Source organism: Ascaphus truei, chromosome 2 (assembly GCF_040206685.1).
Source record: "Ascaphus truei isolate aAscTru1 chromosome 2, aAscTru1.hap1, whole genome shotgun sequence".
Classification (NCBI taxonomy): Eukaryota; Metazoa; Chordata; class Amphibia; order Anura; family Ascaphidae; genus Ascaphus; species Ascaphus truei.
The window spans coordinates 128,831,087-128,850,145 of record NC_134484.1 but is presented as its reverse complement, the minus strand read 5'-3'; the positions used below and the strand labels follow the sequence as shown (position 1 = coordinate 128,850,145).

General features: G+C 41.8%; 1 protein-coding gene across 1 annotated transcript in view; it reads right to left on the bottom strand.

Moving 5' to 3' along the window:
* KCTD1 (potassium channel tetramerization domain containing 1) overlaps positions 1 to 15,299 on the bottom strand; it is a 178,714-nt gene extending 163,415 nt beyond the window's left edge. The window contains exon 1 of the mRNA XM_075584865.1: positions 15,183 to 15,299. Within this exon, the coding sequence (XP_075440980.1) occupies positions 15,183 to 15,191 (9 nt within the window). The 5' untranslated portion in view covers positions 15,192 to 15,299. The remainder of the gene's footprint in view (positions 1 to 15,182) is intronic.
* Between the last annotated feature and the right edge of the window lie 3,760 nt (positions 15,300 to 19,059).

Here is a 19,059-nt window from a genome sequence, read left to right as displayed (position 1 = left end):
ATATATGGGGGTGGTAGGGGTATATTTAATATGTATTGGGTTTGTGGTCACAGTCACAGTCTGTCACCCACAGTCACAGTCACCCACAGTCACAGTCACCCACAGTCAGTCACCCACAGTCACAGTCACCCACAGTCACAGTCACCCACAGTCACAGTCACCCAGTCACAGTCACAGACAGTCACTGTCACCCAGTCACAGTCAGTCACTGTCACCCAGTCACAGTCACTGTCACCTAGTCACGGTCACCCACAGTCACCGTCACCATCACCCAGTCACAGTCACCGTCACCCAGTCACAGTCACTGTCACCCAGTCACAGTCACTGTCACCCACAGTCACTGTCACCCACTAACAGTCACCCTCACCCAGTCACAGTCACTGTCACCCACAGTCACTGTCACTCAGTCACAGTCACCCAGTCACAGTCACCCACAGTCACTGTCACCCACAGTCACTGTCACCCACAGTCACTGTCACCCTGTCACAGTCACCCAATCACCCAGTCACAGTCACCCAGTCACAGTCACACAGTCAGTCACTGTCACCCAGTCACAGTCACTGTCACCCAGTCAGTCACTGTCACCCACAGTCACTGTCACCCACAGTCACTGTCACCCAGTCACTGTCACCCACCCACTGTCACACACCCACTGTCACCCACCCACTGTCACCTATCCACCCACTGTAATTTGCTCACCCATCCACCCACCCACTGTCATTCGCCCACCCACCCACTGTCATTCGCCCACCCACCCAACCAACCACCCACTGTCATTCACCCAGCTGTCCCATCGTCATTCACCCACCGTCATTCACCCACCCACCCACTGTCGTTCACCCACCCACTGTCATCCAACCCACTGTCATTCAAACTGTCATTCACCCACCCACTGTCATTCACCCACCCACCCACTGTCATTCACCCACCCACTGTCATTCACCCACCCACCCACTGACATTCACCCACCCACTCACCCAGGCAGGCAGGCAGTCACATGTATTTTGTTGAAAATATAAAAATAAACAGATTGCATTGTAATGTGTTTTTCTGTATCACAATAAGAAAACAGTTAAGTAAAAGTTGCACGCTAAAAAATATTTTTTCGTGGTAGGTGCGCTATGGGTTCGGGGGGGGGGGAGGGGCCTGCTCCTTTCATTTGTCCCGGGCCCCATGATTTCTGTTGGCGGCCCAGGCTGCTTTAAAAGTAATTGAAAATGGCATTAAGAGTTTAATAAAAAACAAAAAGTCACTATTATCTAATAGACTATTACATAACTGATTTATTAAAAAAAACCCATAAGATTTCACATGTTTTGCTGCTGTAAGAAAACACTATACTAGACATGCAGCCGCCTATTCACAGAAACATAAATTGGACAAAGAGGCTTCTATACAGAACAGCTTATTTTGTGGACACAGCTTGGTTTAAAAATAAACCTGTGGCGCATGCGCAGCAGGCCGACAAGATGGCCGCCTAACACCCCTAAGGTATATGTAATTACTATATACTGTTTTTTACTCATATTTACTATGTGTGTATTTTATTTTCACTAACATATGTGTTTTCTCTCTATTGTGGAGATACTCAGTGTCACTATAGGCCAGGCCTGCACAACTTGTAAAGTGAGAAGGGCCGAACTGCTCCAAGGAAAAAAAAATTGGGCCGCACGGGGAAAATCATCATCACCATCATCATCTCTCCTCCAGCACCTCACCATCATCATATCTCCCCCAGCACCCCTCATCATCCTCATATCTCCCCCAGAACCCCTCACAATCAACCATTGCGATACTGCCCATCTATCTCTCATACTGCCATCTCTCCCCCTCACTCACACACATAATACTCCCCCTCCACATCAAACACAAAATACCTCCCTGCACAGCACACACATCACACCCCACCTGCATCTCAAATCCCTCTCCCCCTTGCACCTCACATCGCTCTCCCCCTTTGCAACTCACATCACTCTCCCCCCTTGCACCTCACATCACTCTCCCCCTTGCACCTCACATCACTCTCCCCCCTTGCACCTCACATCACTCTCCCCCTTGCACCTCAAATCACCCCCCATGCACCTCAAATCACCCACCCTTGTACCTCAAATCACCCCCCTTGCACCTCCAATGACCCCCCTGCACCTCAAATCACCCCCCTTGCACCTCAAATGACCCCTTGCACCTCAAACCACCCCTCTTGCACCTCAAATCACCCCCCATGCACCTCAAATCACCCCCCTGCACCACCCATCACCCTCCCCCTCTGCACCTCACATCACCCACAGGGCCACCAACAGAAATTATGGGGTCCGGGGACAGATGAAAGGAGCAGGCCCTCCCCCCCCCCAAACCCATAGCGCACTTACCATGAAAAAATATCTTTTAGCGCGCAACTTTTACTTAACTGTTTTCTTATTGTGATACAGAAAAAAACATTACATCTCCCCCTCCTCATACCTCACCCCTCCTCTCTCTCCCTTCTCCCACCCTCTCTTCCCTTCTGCCCCCCTCTCTCCCTTCTCCCACCCTCTCTTCCTTCTCCCACCTCTCTCTCCCTTCTCCCCTCCTCTCTCCCTTCTGCCCCCCCCTCTCAATTCTCCCCCCTCTCAGTTCTGCCCCCCCTCTTTCCCTTCTCCCTCCCTATCTCCCTTCTCCCCATCTGCCTCCTCTTTCCATTCTGCCTCCTCTCTCTCCCCCCTCTCCCCTTCTGCCTCCTCTTTCCATTCTGCCTCCTCTCTCTCCCACCTCTCCCCCTTCACCCCCACCCCTTCTACCCCCATTCCTTCTCCCTCATCACACCACTCCGTTTGCCCCACCCCACAGCAGCCCGTTTTACATTCCCACTCCTGCAGCAACCCGATTTTTACACCCACCCCCCACCCCTGCAGCAGCCCGTTTTTACACCCACCCCTCCACCCCTGCAGCAGCCTGTTTTTTACACCCCCCTCCACCCCTGCATCAGCCCATTTTTTACAACCACCACCCCCCACCCCTGCAGCAGCCCGTTTTTTACACCCCCCCCACCCCTGCAGCAGCCCGTTTTTTACACCCCCCACCCCTGCAGCAGCCCATTTTTCACCCCCCCCCTGCAGCAGCCCGTTTTTTACACCCCCCCACCCCTGCAGCAGCCCATTTTTCACCCCCCCCCCCTGCAGCAGCCCGTTTTTCACTCCCACCCCCCCCTGCAGCAGCCCTTTACACACACACACACACACACACACACACACACACACACACACACACACACACACACACACACACACACACACACACACACACACACACACACACACACACACACACACACACACACACACACACACACACACACACACACACTCTCTCTCCCCAGTACTAAGCCCCGCCCTCGGCATGCTATGACCTCCAACCAATCCCTTCTACTCTAAAGCCCCGCGGCATCCAGCTATTGAAAAAAAAAATACTCCTGGCTGCCGCATCCTCCTCATGCTGCTGCCCCCGCGCACCGCAAAACCAGGGGGGGGGGGGAAATCACCTCCATTTTTTAAAAACTTTTTTACATTTTTTTTTTTCATTTATTTAATTAACTGGCGCTCGGCCGGAGTCATCGCGGGCCGCACAGAGAGGCCAGGCGGGCCGCATGAGGCCCGCGGGTCGTATGTTGTGCAGGCCTGCTCTAGGCTGACTACACCTGCTCATCCTCCACCAACCTGGTGACTGCTAACTGATGATCACTGGGAAAGAAGACACAAATGCTGATCAGACTGTGGTACTACAAGTTTATTTCATCACAATCACACTGTGACAGCCCCTGTGATGGAACTGATGTCCTGATTAACATTCCCTGGTGGTAATTTCGGATCAGCTGGTGAGCTCTGAATCACAGCACACAGACCAATCACCACTTCTGAGGTGGTCCCATGCTGATAATGTCATCAGGAGAGGAGCCCTTTATATCCAGGCATACTGTGACAGTCAGCAGCACACCACTGAAGGAGGAGAGCTGATTTCAGAGAGAGAAAGGGTTGTGTCACTGGATGGTCTGATCTTCATTCATTTTTAGCTCATTACTATTGGTGTAGCCAGGACTTACCTTGCTAGTTTATAGCAGTACACTGACTTTTGTTCTGAGTTCTTCATTAGACTTTGTGGCAGTAGGGATAAAGGGAAGTACCTCATGGTCATTCCAGACCTGAGGGAACGGGCTTGAGAAAGGGGAATCCGCCCGAAACGTTATGTTGGCCCCCTTGTGAACCTACTCCATGTGTATTTATTTGTTACTGTTTCCCCCCCCCCTGTCCCTTTTCCCTATTGTATTTACCCCATTATCATTGTTGTTGCATTATGTTACTACTGCGTTGCATGACTCTCTGCATTATCTTTTGTTCACATTAAATATCTTTCAGTGACATAATCCATAGTACCATTCTTCGTTAGCCAGAGTGTGCTGGGACTCTTTGTTTGACTGTTTTGGTATTATTAATTTGTGAGCATATTGGTATTTAATCAGCATATATAGTGAGTGGCAAACCAAGATGGATTCACAGGCTGAGTCTACACCACATTTTGCTTTCAATTGTTTTAATACTGCAACTAGGAAACTTATAGCAGAATCAATCTTTGATAACACCAAAGACCTTTACTGTGAGGATTCCTCTGATCCAAAGATACATTTCACACGCTTAGAGAAATACTTGACTCAGGACTTGCGTGCCTGGTGGGATAGTTACACTAGAAAACTATATAAATACAAAGTGTATACCTAGGGGACTTTGCGTAACAAAAGCACCTTCATTTGGCTTTGAAAATGGTGAATTTGAAAAAGATTGGTGCATGATCCTTGACGAGTGTTCCTTTAAGCTTATGGACTCAATAGTTCAATACAGGCAAAAAGAGAAGATCAATATTGAGAAACAAGTAAAGGATTTACAGAATAAGTTACAAACATGTACACGTTTTTACAGTTTCAAAGAATTGGACACTAAACTTGCAACCAAGATTCACAACTTAGATAAAAACATCATGACCACCAAACAAAACAAATTTGAGAGAGACAAGACTGACTACCTACAGAAACAAATATACATGTGGCAGAAACCATCTTATAATAAGAAGTATACCAATCGTACAAAAAAAAAAACAGAATATACAATCTACCACAAAATCTATTCTTAAAACACCACAATTAAGGGATAGAACGGATCAGGATGGGACTGATTACGAATCTTCAACGTATAATGTTTCTTTCTCTGAAAACGAATCCAATTTGTCATCAGGTGAAGAGAATCGGCAATCTAGATACTCCGGCTCCTCTCGCGGTAATGCAGAACGAGGACATCAGTCAAAAAACGATGCAGGACGAGAAGGGGAGGGAGACAAGCAAAAGGGAGGCAAACCAGCCAAAAGACAGAGACATTGAGAATAGAAGATACTAATGTCATTAATCTTCCCAAACATTCTCTTTCAGATGCTGAGATTTCTATATTACACTTGGGACTCTCTTTTGCTCCAGATCACAAGTTTGATTTGTTCTCAACAACAGTAGATCTTTATACGTTTATTCGCAAACTCTTACTGAAAAAGTTATTTTATACTAGATCTCATGATCCAAATAATACCACTAGAATGGACAATACCACTATTTCGATTTTTAATTCAGATATATCTTTGCAATCTGGATATAACTTCAAAGATCATTGATATTTACAGGATCTCACTGAGAACATTGATTATTGTATTGTATTGTATGTCTTTATTTATATAGCGCCATTAATGTACATAGCGCTTCACAGCAGTAATACACGTGGTAATCAAATAAATAACAGATAATATAAATGACAGATCATGGGAATAAGTGCTTTAGACATTAAGAAAGAGGAGTCCCTGCCCTGAGGAGTTTATAATCTAATTGGTAGGTAGGGAGAACGTACAGAGACAGTAGGAGGGAGTTCTGGTATGTGCGTCTGCAGGGGGCCAAGCTTTATGTATCATGTGTTCAGAATATCCACAGTGCTATTCATATGCTTCTTTAAGCAAGTGTGTCTTAAGTTGGGTCTTAAAGGTGGATAGAGAGGGTGCTAGTCGGGTACTGAGGGGAAGGGCATTCCAGAGGTGTGGGGCAGTCAGTGAAAAAGGTTTAAGCCGGGAGAGGGCTTTAGATACAAAGGGGGTAAAAAGAAGACATCCTTGAGAAGAACGCAAGAGTCTGGATGGTGCATAACGAGAAGTTAGGGCCGAGATGTAAGGAGGGGCAGAAGAGTGTAGAGCTTTAAAAGTGAGGAGAAGAATGGAGTGTGAGATGCGGGATTTGATCGGAAGCCAGGAGAGGGATTTCATGAGGGGAGATGCTGAGACAGATCTCGGAAAGAGTAGAGTATAATATCAATACAGAGCTATTATTGGGAAGAATGGATTCAAGACTTAGGAATAGGTCTACATTTAATCCTACCTTCACCAAGGGACAAGCCATTAGTATGTTTCAACAATTAGTAGAAATGGATCTTTCTTTACTATCTAAAGGTATCCATGTTTCAGCTATTCCATATCGAGGTACGAGACCAGACAACTTGACATCTGAACAAAGAATTGCCATCCATACGCTTTTAGATAATGACTCCATTATGGTAAAAAATGCTGACAAGGGGGGTGTTGTCGTTGTTCTTGACAGTGAGTACTACAAAGGAGAAGCGATCAGACAACTCAATGACGTTACCTCGTATTCCAAACTCAGGTATGATCCCACAGTTACTTACCATCTTGAGCTCTCAGAGCTCATTGAAGAGGGTATTATATTTCAGGTATTGTCAAAAAATTCATGCGATTACCTCAATATCACACATACTGTTACACCTTTATTTCACTATCTACCAAAAATACACAAGTCACTCATTGCACCCCCGGGTAGACCTATAGTTTCCAGTATTGGGTCCCTAGGTGAGCACTTGTGTATTTATGTTCATCACTACCTCCAACCACTTGTGTTTATCCCTTTTTCGCGATTTCACATGGCAATCAGATTTTCTTTGGGTCACATTAGATGTGGCCTCATTATATACTATTATTTCACATACACATGGCTTATTAGCTGTGAGACACTACCTAGAAAACACATCCACATTATCACCAGCACACATCACGTTTTTGTTAGACAGCATTCACTTTCTTCTTCATCACAATTATTTTCAGTTCGATGGACAGTACTATCTCCAAACACGTGGGACTGCGATGGGGACTTGCTTTGCCCCATCCTACGCCAACCTGTTCATGGGTTGGTGGGAAATGTCCAGACATAGAAAGTGAATGCTGCACACATTGAATTTTTTTTTCAATTACACAATTACCGGTGCTCCCGTGATTGAACGAAAGCCTGTTTCCAGTACTGAATCAGTAGCAGAAGGAACACAGGGCACAACGGATTTGCAAATCTAAACTCATTTATTTGGGAAATGTCCCACGTGTTTGATGATAGGAATCCACTTTGCCACAATGTAGTACTATACAAGCTCTACATTGATGACTTGCTTATTATATGGAGAGGTTCCGTTCAGGATCTCGTGCTCTTTTTTGAATATCTAAGTAACAATACACTCAATTTACAGTTCACGCCGTTTTCATGAGAATCACATTCATTTTTTAGATCTCTGTTTATTCATCGATTTGAACAAAACGGTTCAAAGCAATATTTATCTCAAAGATAACTCGAAATGCACGACAAGAGTGGTCACAACAGATCCCTCTTCAAGGGCATACCCAGAGAACAATTTCTGCGTCTTCGCAGAAATTGTTCCTCTTTTGATGATTTCAATATTAGATCTAGCAAACTATATGATCGCTTCTTACAAAGAAGCTATAAGAGTCAGGATTTGGATGATGCTTATGAGTACTCGCTGTCAAGAAATAGGACTGATCTCATTGCTACAACACACGTGTGTAGATACAAGTAGAGGTTTTGGTGACAAGGATCAAGCATATACAACTACAAACGATCCACCCTACTTCATAACCCAATATAGTGGCCAAGCTACAGCTATATCAGCTATCATTAGAAAACATTGGTCCATTCTTTCCTTGGATCCGGTTATACATGATATGGCATTTGGTGATCTTAAAATAATGTTTTCAAAATCGCAAACTTTGGTTAACCGAATTTCCCCAAGTATGTTTCTGACGAGCAAGGCGGTTAGAAAGAGGGGATTTTTTCCATTGCTTAAAGGTTCACACAAATGTGGACACTGTAATATTTCCTTTCTCCAGAAAACCATGACCTTTCATAATTAATAAGGATCAAACAAATAAATATGACATTAAGTCATTTATCACATGCCACACCAATCATGTTGTATATTTACTTATTTGTGGATGTTCAAAACAATACAGTATGTGGGGATTACTAAACGAGCACTCAAGGTGCGTATTCAGGAACACCTCAGGTTAATCTCTAAAAAGACACTAACCATCCTGTCTCCAAGCATTTTGTTGACTGTCAATCTGGATCTCTCAGATCACTTAAATGTATTCTGTTGGAACATATCCCTGCTCCTAAGAGCTAGGACGCTGCATCAGAGAGAAGCATTCTGGATCTCCACTCTGGGTACACTCCAACCCCATGGACTCAACTCCGAGTGGGATCTGGGATGCTTCCTCTGATGCACTGTCAGGCCTAGTATTATATCATGAGAAAGCTTGAGTTTTATTGTTGGTATCAAAATTATTTTGAATACAGATTGAAACGAATATTATTATATCCATGTCATATATGATTACCCTTTTCCACAGTCAGGACTTTATTAAGTTCATTGTGTTAATTGTTTTTTTTTTCTCTTACAGGGTTAAAGTATATTATATACATTTTTGTCATATGATATTAACAATTCTGAATCTGAAAGTACATTTAGACATACTATGTTTGACATTCACGAGGTTGTTTTGGATATGCTTAGCTATACAATATATGTGTAATTGTTTATTTACATTACTTTCACACTAACGAATGGAGTATTTAGTTACACTATCACATTGTTTGTAACAACTATATTACAGATTCATCAAGCTGTATTCTAATAACAAGATATAACAAGTTGCAACATTATATAGTCTAAATCAATTGAAGCAAGAATTAAGTTGCTTTTGAAGTAAATTACTACAGACTTTTTATAGTTTAATATACAGTATACATCTTTAATTAGATTTTATACTTCAATACATCTTCATATTTTCTATCACAAAGGTCTCAGCATATGTGATATGCACAAGTAATGATTATTCAACTGGTGTGTTAGTATGACCTCAGCCTTCATCAGCTGTGTCTGATTTTAGGTTTCTTTTAATCAGTGAGCACATTTAAACGTGCATACTTCCTGTTAGTCTCATACTCCTTGAGAAAGCGCAAATGCGTGGGAGGACTATTTCGTCTATTTTTTGTCATTTTTCTATGCCCCAGTAAAGCCTTTTGTATTTTTCCATACATTGGTACCTCATTTTTAATTTGTTTATATTATTCCTGGCCAAGGATTGTCCGTTCTACATTTTGAGTGCTCTGAATACACTACCTGTCTGCTGCTATTTCCTTCATTCCGGAAGCACCAACCAGTGGGGAGGAGGAGGTTCCGTGCACTCGGTATTCCGCAGATGTGCGATCTGTGTATCACTGAAGCCAGCGGGACCAGGAGGATTCACATGGAGGTAAGAATGTAGAGCGCACAACAGCTGCACTATCTACCTGGGATTTATTTTAGGGAGATAAGCAACCGATAATATAAGGAGAGTAATAAATCTCACACATTTAGCAAATATATCAAAAATACCTACACTACTAATCTCACTGGATGCCGAGAAAGCATTTGACCGAGTGGACTGATCGTATATGTTTACAACCCTACAGAAATTTGGAATCAGGGGAAATATACTAATTGGTATTAAAGCGCTCTATAACCAACCAGGGGCTACGTTAAAGATGGGTGGGATCAGCTCTGGTGTAAATAATATAAATAATGGGACCAGACAAGGTTGTCCATTGTCTCCGTTATTATTTGCACTGGATCTATTAGCAAATAAAATTCGGATTAATAAAAATATCAAACGGCTGACAAAACAATCTAAAGAATATAAAATAGCTCTTTACGCAGATGATATTTTACTAACACTTACCAAACCACTGACATCACTTCCTAATCTATTTGAGGAGATTTCAACATTCAATTTTTTCTCAAATTATAAAATAAACAACACAAAATCAGAGGCACTGGCACTAGGAGTAGAGACAGGGACAGAATAATTAAAAATGTATGCGAGTAATGGATAAGTTGCCCGAGAGTAATAAACTAGACCATATCAAAAATCAATGAATCAGGAAAACTAAAAGGACTATCACCAAAGGGACCTCTTAACCCCCCTTCCCCTCCCACCGTGGTTGTCCGTTTCTATTTTTCCTCCTTTTTGACTATAACTATTAAGATTGTTCAAACTATACTAAGGCCTCGTTCAGGGTGCTGGCTTCGGAGGGAGGGCGTGCTTACGTGCGAGCTGCCGTCCGAAACAATGTATTTAAAGTTAATTGTGGTTGTCAGGGTAGCAGCTGCCCTGTCTCCGAAGTACGGAATTGACGCTGGCTACAGTTTCAATAAACAACCCAAGTTGTTTTTTGAAGCTGCAGCAGCGTCACTGGTACCTTGAGAATGATTTCAAGACAGCAACTTCGATCCCTAAGCTGCTGTCTGTAGCCCCACCTCCTCAACTCTTGAAAAAGTCTGCTGTGCACACATCGCCCAGCAGACTGCCGCTCGCACACGCAAACGCCCGCCCTCCAACTCCTGCCTCTGGCACCCTGAACGAGGCCTAAAGATATTATCACTGTTGTTTATTGTTTTGATAATGGTGGGGACTGCACCCCCTTACCCATATCCTTCCTTTTTCTGCACCCCCACCCTTCCCCCATGTTATCCAAAAAAGAAATAAATATTGTTTGAAACAAAAAAAATAAATTAAAAACTTGTTAGAGGTGCATCCAGATCTTGAACAAAGGTGTTCGAAACCAATCTAGTATTCAGAAAATGTGTTACTGATCATATACGGCAGGGGAGCGCACACTTTAGGAGCTGCGCCCACCTGCCTGCTCCCCTCACCTTCTTTGGCGGCATCAAATGACGCTGCGGGGTGACGTGAAGTAATGTAACCCAGTTGCCATGGAAACGGATGTGTGATGTCACTCCGCATGACACCGCGGTGTCATTTGATGCCGCTTTGCCATGGCGACGCATCACAGCAACTCTTCTGAATCCCGGTGAGTTGCAGAGGCCTCATGTGATCCCCTGGCATTTAATTTAAATGCCTTTGGGAAGAGCATTATGCCTCTGCAACCACCTTCGCCCCCCCCACTTTGCGCACCGCTGATATACCGTATGCAATCTGTTACACATCTATTAGATACACCATCTACAATGAAATAAACCTGCATTTCAGCAACCCACTGACTTCCACAGGGGCCTACAACACATTGCAGAGTACTGCAGCTTCATAGGAACATGCAAGACCTTTGTCATGGATTCAATGCAGAATACGTAAATATATGAGAGGTAACCACCAAAATGTACAAAATTGAACAAAAACATTTTTTACATGTACATTGGTTTTACTGTTCAATAACAGCTTATGGAACTGCAGATTAGGGAGTAAACCATTTACTGAAAATGAGAACGTCAACTGTTAACGTGAGCGATCTTACTGTGTGTCACAGTACAGCATTGTGAGTCTAACATATATATGCCAGAACATTAAACTAAATAAAAAGGATCATATTGTAACATTTAAAATGTAACAGAGCCCTCTAGAGTGTGAGAACATTCTGTCTTTTGCCGCAGGCATAATTAATACAGCAAACTTACTGCAGTAAATTTGAAAAAGTGGTGCTTTCATTTCAGCTAGTCTATTCCATAGTGATTAAAAAAAAATTAAAAGCATGTATGTTAACATAAAAGCAGTTAATTACATACTTTACTCTAAGAAATAACAAACACAAGAAAAATCATTTTTTTTTTTTTAAAGAAATAAAACTACATCTCACGGTCATGAAGAATTAAAATAAATTCACATTCTAAAATTGCCAAGATAGCAAGACAAATAAGGTACAGAGGGATATTTGGATAACCTGGTGAATTTGAAAGCATCATGGAAAGACACAGTGTAGTCGCACTAACAAAATTAAGTATTTGAGTTGTATTAGATGTATGCCTCATTGACAAATATTACATATTAATATTCAAAACAATCTGGCAGATGAATAATAAAAAAAAAACGTTCTTGTTACTCATTGCTTTTCAGAGACGGTGTAGAGGGGAGCTACTGCTGAGAAGGTAAAAGCATTTTGTTCGTTTTTAATTTGCTAAAACAATCCAGGCATGTTTTGGTACCCAAAGGGTATTCTCAAATAAACTTGCATCTCTTTCTCTGCTAAAACAGTTGATTGAAACCAGGAGACTATTTCTTGTGGGATACGTATGAATAACCACGTTGTCTCTACCAGACACATTTGTCATAAGTTTGTTTGAAATTAGCCACTTGTGTAAGTTAGGACATTGACCTATCACTATTATTTGCACTAATTAACTTTTCCCAAGTATGTGCTACTTGAGAGAATAAACTAGGGCAATGGTCTGTAGAATTATTTTTATACTTGCCCAGTACACAGAGAAGCATGTCAGGTTTAGCTTTGCAGAGCGAAAACAAAGTATTTTGTTTATTATCCTAAACCATTAGCTTTTAGCATTAAACCCTTCTTTCTGACTGCAAACCAGAAAGCATTTGGGAGAAATTACCCTCAAGACGTTTTCACACTTGACTTCAGATACTGCTTTTTCGCTTTCTTACTGTTAAGAATTAGTGTTGTCTACAATCCTTAAACTACCACCCTTCCACCCCCACATACAGTTCAAATACTGAGATTTCCAGTCACCTTAGAAAACAGATGTATTTATTGTTGACTTCTGCCAAAGAGCAAGTTGGAAGTATGAGGCTTGGAGTTCCCTCTCTCACTTTAAAGGTCCAATCCCACTTAGGACCTCATTGTATAATGATTGTCATATATTTATTGATAATAATACATTATGTGCTTAAATCAATAAGGCAAGTATAAGTAATTTAAACCATTTTTTAAGGTTTATGCTGGAATTGTTTGTAAATGTATCCTAAAGTTTAATGTGGGGTTTTAATACCTTTGACTCCTTTTCCTCTGTTATTCTGTTCTTGATTTGTCACTTGCAATCATGCGTAAATATGATTAACTTATCAATGAGGTAAAGACATGACACTAACTCCCTCATGCCCCATTTAGAATCTCCATGGCTAATAAACATCAAGAAACAACTTCAAAATGACAAAAAATATTTAAAAATAAATGGGTCACTGTCATTTGTTATATTTTGATTGTGTGACTGCACCTTTAAATGTAACCTTCTGTATTATCTAATTATATTGAACCTACATTCTCACAGGAACCGAACATTGTGCTTACACTTCTTAGATAATAGGCCCTGGTGTTCTGTTTATAATTCATACTCATGTTTGTCAAATCTACAGATTAATCTTAAAAATCAGTTCACCAGGGATGTGGCTAACATCCAAGATATTGCTGCTCTGGTCGTGATCTGTGGACTAATTCAACCTACCCTATTAAGTGCCAATTGGTTCTGCAGCATTTTGAACTACAGGGAGGGAGATCTGCACTAATCAAACCAAATTACTGTCATTTCCATAACGGTCTTTCAGGACACTAAAGAGGTGTGCTAAGCAATCAATGTATTTACACAAGTATTTGCCATCTACTAAGCAAGTGTACAAATCCTTTAGTTCCAGAAAGTGTAGTAGTAGTCAAAATGTAATGATAGTGCTGTGTCATAGTATGCCTGCACTATTTTTTTCCTTTTATTTACAAACATCCAGTGCTATTTCCTGTGCATGAAGATAAAAGTATTTTTTTTTTTTAGAAATGCTGTTTTAATAGAAAATTAAGTCCTGTGCAAGATACAAATGTAACTGAAAGGGCCTCTTATTAAAAAGAAGTGAACAATTTATTTTAAATTTTTTTTCCACTGAAAAATGTATCACTACCTTGTCTGTGTCTGCAAAAAATGTAAACACGAGTCATTGAATTAATGTTGTATGCGCTTTGGATGCTGTGTTTCATGAAACATATCAAATACATTTTCATTTTTCAAAACATGAATGTGAAGATGAATTGTTTCCCATCATTCATGTGGGGCTTCTGGAACTCGAATGTCATGCAGATGCCAAGCAAGACAAGGGAAAGCCATCACTCTGATCAGTCTCCCAGCAGACAAGCTCCCACCGCCCCCTGCAGTCCGCAGGCTGCAACTGCCTCCTCACTAAACACACAGCCCTGTTTGTGCCGCCTCGCCTGCACCGAAAAATAAAAGCCAGTTTATCCTGGAGAAAAAAAAACCGGGGGTGGAAACTGATGCGGATTCGTTGAGTCGGCAAGGAAGTGTTTAAAAATGAAGAGAGAGAGAGAGAGGAAACTTATCCTGTGAAATGATATAGGGGAGGCGGTAGTAATCTTCCCTTAGGGCACAACCACAGCACCACAATGGCGTCTTTCATGGAGAAAAAAAAAAAAAAAGATACCAGAGGGTTGAGGGAGAAAGATGAGGAAATAAAGACAGGGAACAAAAAATAAATAATGTAAAAGGAAGCGCAGCAGTAATGCACAGTGCGCGTTGCGGTTATTGGAAGTGGTATTGGCATGCATTGTCTCAGCACATTGCAGACACGGGTAGTGGGACGCGTTGCAGAGCGCATGGAATAGACCGCAGAGAGCAGGCGGCGAGCACCTCCAGCACTTCACACACCGCTGCGGTCATTAACCAACCAAGGCCACGCATGGCTCGCCCGGTGCTGCATCCCGCCGCCTGTCTGCTATGGGCTGACCCGTAGGGATGCCCTATTGAAAGCCAGGACTGGCTCAATATGTCCTGCTCGGAGCCTGGTGCTCACACCAAGCGCCTCTCAGAGACACCGATCGCTGCCCCTTTTCCCCCCTGTGTGAGTGCAGCAAGGAAGTGATGATGAAAGGAAAAAAAAAAAAACATTTACCAGGAACCTGGCACATGCGTAAAAGCAAGTTGCGCCCTAAAGTCCCCAGCCATACCATCCTTAGCAAATAATAGCAAGCCGAAACCGTCAGATCTTACCTGAAACATGGAAGCACAAAGTCTCTTTTCCAACTTCCCCCTTCTCTCCTTTTTCCTTTCTCTTCCTCTCGATTTCTTCCAGCGATCTGCTCTGCTCGCTACACCAGAGAGAAATGCAATAGCTTGGCTAAGGTAGACAGAGCAAAATACAGAGAATAGTTGCTCCAGGGCTTTGAAACCCCTCAAGGCAAGGATCAGGATACAATTAGCTCATGTCTCTACCTCCAGTCTAAATCAATCTCCAAAATAAAAATTAAATTACCCGATCTCACAAGTAATATCTTTAATCTCCTTTTTACAATTATACATCAATATATATATATTTAACATGTAGCATGTATTGTTTCTGATTTTATTTTTTCTTGTGTGTGTGTGAGGGGAAAAAACTGTCTCGCTCCAGCCTCCAAGTTGCTTATTACTCTCCTCTTGCACAGAAAAGCTGATTTTAATCGTTGTGATTAGTTTTGATGTAACGTTTCCTCGGGCAATTTCTGCAAATGGATGGAGTGTTTCTTTGCCAGAAGAGAGAAAAGCAGCAGATGATGATAATTATAAGGATTGTTGGTTGTTTCTTTTTATTTGTATTTAGATGTGTCTCTCCACTTTCCCAAGTTGACCTGACATTGTCACCGCACTAAGGTCGTGCAACTTGTTGATAAGGATCACCTCCTGTCTGATCAAAGCAAGTGTGATCATTTGGCAACTGAACAACATATTTTCTATTCCCTTGGCCATATAACTTCCACAATGACGTGTAGAAAAATAAGCACAAGGAGGCTTTTCCCCCCAATCAAGTCTGAATCAGTGCCTGGGGGTGAAGCACAAACTCATTTCAAATGTTCAACCATCCAGAATTACAAAATAGATTGAAGAAGTTCCATGCATTTTATTTTATTTTGTTGTAAATAGCAAAACTAAAGGAAAATATACAAGATTGATATTGATGTGGAATGGGTTACTCCATGACACTGATTATTAATGCAATGTTTTATTTATGATTACTGACCATGACCCAAAGTTCACCGATCATCTTTGGACAGTTTTTTTTTATTTCATGCGTTTTGTGTGTTTCTATTTTGTGACTCGAAACACTTGCTTTTGATTATTATTATTATTATTATTATTAAAGTGTGTAAAAAAACAATGTCAGAAATCCAGGTGGCACTGGATTAAACTCATTCTCAAATTACACGCTGTTTAAAATTGTATTTGAATACACTGCAATCCATTAATTCAAAGGTTTTTCAGGCATTTGTCAGGAAAGTAAACAAGCTGTGGAGCTCTAAGACTAGAAAATAAACACACTGGCATTTTCAGGAGACTTTTTAGCAGGTAAGGATTTTACACTTTGCTCATTATATTGTGTTGAAGCTGTTGGTTCCGTCACAAAATGTAGCCAATAAATAAGCTTTTCAGGTTTTGGTGTTACCTCTTTTTAAAGATCAATAATGTATATTGGTCAGTTTTTTTTAGGGAATTTGCACCTTACACTACAATAACAGGGTTGCACTGAAACATAACATAAATAGGCGAATGGAAGGGTACAGCCAGCACGCAGAATGAAAGACTAGCACACAAGTGTACTCAAAAGATATTTTCTTTTTATTTGCAAGGAATGTACTCAAGTAAAAAAAGACCGTAAACTGTGTCCCATAAACCCCACTCTTATCTCTAAGCAAAAAAAGGCGGGACAGTATAAACCGGGAAGACTTAAAGGTGAAACAAATACTGAAAGTCACTAATGGAAACACTGCTATACGTATAAATCTAAACATTTACGCCCGGACCTATCCAAGGAAAAGAGCAGAAGAGAAACAGCACTCTTCCTATTTTAGTAACACTGAAAATTTGTAGAAGAATATTCAAATTCACTTCACACAGGACACGTACACTTGGATAGTGAAGATGAAAGTTACCTTTATTTATAAAGTAACTTGCCACACCACAAAGCAACATTTCAGGCCCTTACAGGGCCTTTCATCAGGACTGATCTACAAACATGGGAAAATAACTGTCCAATCAAGGGGGGCTACGTTTTGGGCACTAAGGCCCTTTTTCACACATGATCCAGCTCTCAGTGGCACATCCCTTAGGCCTCGTTCAGGGTGCCAGAGGCAGGAGTTGGAGGGCGGGCGTTCGCGAGGGCGGGTGGCAGTCTGCTGGGCGATGTGTGTTCATCCTCCCCAGCAGACTTTTTCAGGAGGGGAGGAGGCGGGGCTGCAGACCTTAGGTTAGGGATCGAAGTTGCAGTCTTGAAATCATTCTCAAGAATGATTTCATTGGCTGCCGAGGTCCCAGTGATGCTGCTGCAGCTTCAAAAAACGACTTGGGCTGTTTATTGAAACTGTAGCCAGCGTCAACGGCGTACTTTGGAGACAGGGCAGCTGCTACCCTGACAACCAATATTCAATTTGAATACATTGTGTCCCACGGCAGCTCGCACGTAAGCACGCCCTCCCTCCGAAGCCAGCACCCTGAACGAGGCCTTATAAAAGTCCTGTGGCTCATCCAATGGGCAAAAAAGTGTTCAATCCCAGACGCTCACGGCGTATAAAATAAATAGGAAAACCAAACATTTGCTAAAACAATTTGAGATGAGACCATTAATCTGGTGGTTCCCTACCACAGTAAAAACATTGGTATATGGAAGATTTGTGGACTCATTGTGCGTTGTGATACCTTTTAATGGACCAACATGACAGTTCGTCATAGGGGAATATGTAGTGTACAATGCTTTCAGAATTTCACAGGTCTTCTCATAACACCTGTGAAGTTTCAAAAGCTCATCAGTGAATAACTCTCATGTTGGTCCCTTAAAAAGCTATCACAACCTGCAACCAATCTACACTTCAAGGAATAATACAGCTACTAGAACGAACTACATTTATGAGCAACTTGTAATTAATTTACCAGCCTTTTAAAAATCCATTTCCCAGGCGTGCAATCGTTCAGGGTACCAAAGTCATTGTACCACACAGTTCACTTCCCAACAAAGATTGAATCACCGAATTGTTCCTGGTGGTGAACACTGCTGGTGTAGTGAACACTTCCAAAAAGCAGTCAACCTGTCAGCCTGCCCCCAGTGACTACATGAGAGTACAACAGGGAAAATTACAGTGTGAAAGGGAGAGACAGGCATGGGGAGAATACAAGAATTAGGTAAATTGTCGACAAGCAGTCAGAAGAGGTGGGAAAAGACACATGGTAGATGGGTTGACAGAGGGCACAGAGAGACAAGACATTCTATTTTTTTTTCTTAACTAAAATAATTGCACCAACAATGGCAAAAAGTTTGGGCGGGGGTGTGTGGTGATAGTTCCTACATTAAGGAGAACCTTTTTCAGTATCCAAGGTAGGCCATTTGTTTTTCCATAGTGCTTTCACTTTTAATGACTGAGATAGGGAGAAACTCCATATCTAAATAACATACTTTTTTTTGGTAACTTGCATATAATTAAAAGTTATGTCCCACATGATGGGCAAATACATATTTTTAAATAACTTATCAATGTAGTTGACTTTCCCCTTTAAAGTAAAATGTGTTCTTTTTTTAATCAGTATTTTCATCAGATCTGTGTAATTCTAATCTTATTTGGCAAATATTGTTTCTGATTAATAATAATAATAATAGCATGTTCTTGTATAGAGCTTTACAGAGACATTTTGCAGGCACAAGTCCGTGCCCCATGGAGCTTACAATCTATGTTTTTGGTGCCTGAGGCACAGGGAGGTAAAGTGACGCCCAAGGTCACAAGGAGCTGACACCAGGAATTGAACCAGGCTCCCCTGCTTTAAACTCAGTGTCTTTACTCACTGAGCCACTCCTGTGATTAGCTAATAATGGCACCATAATTAGTTTATACAAAACTAACTAAGA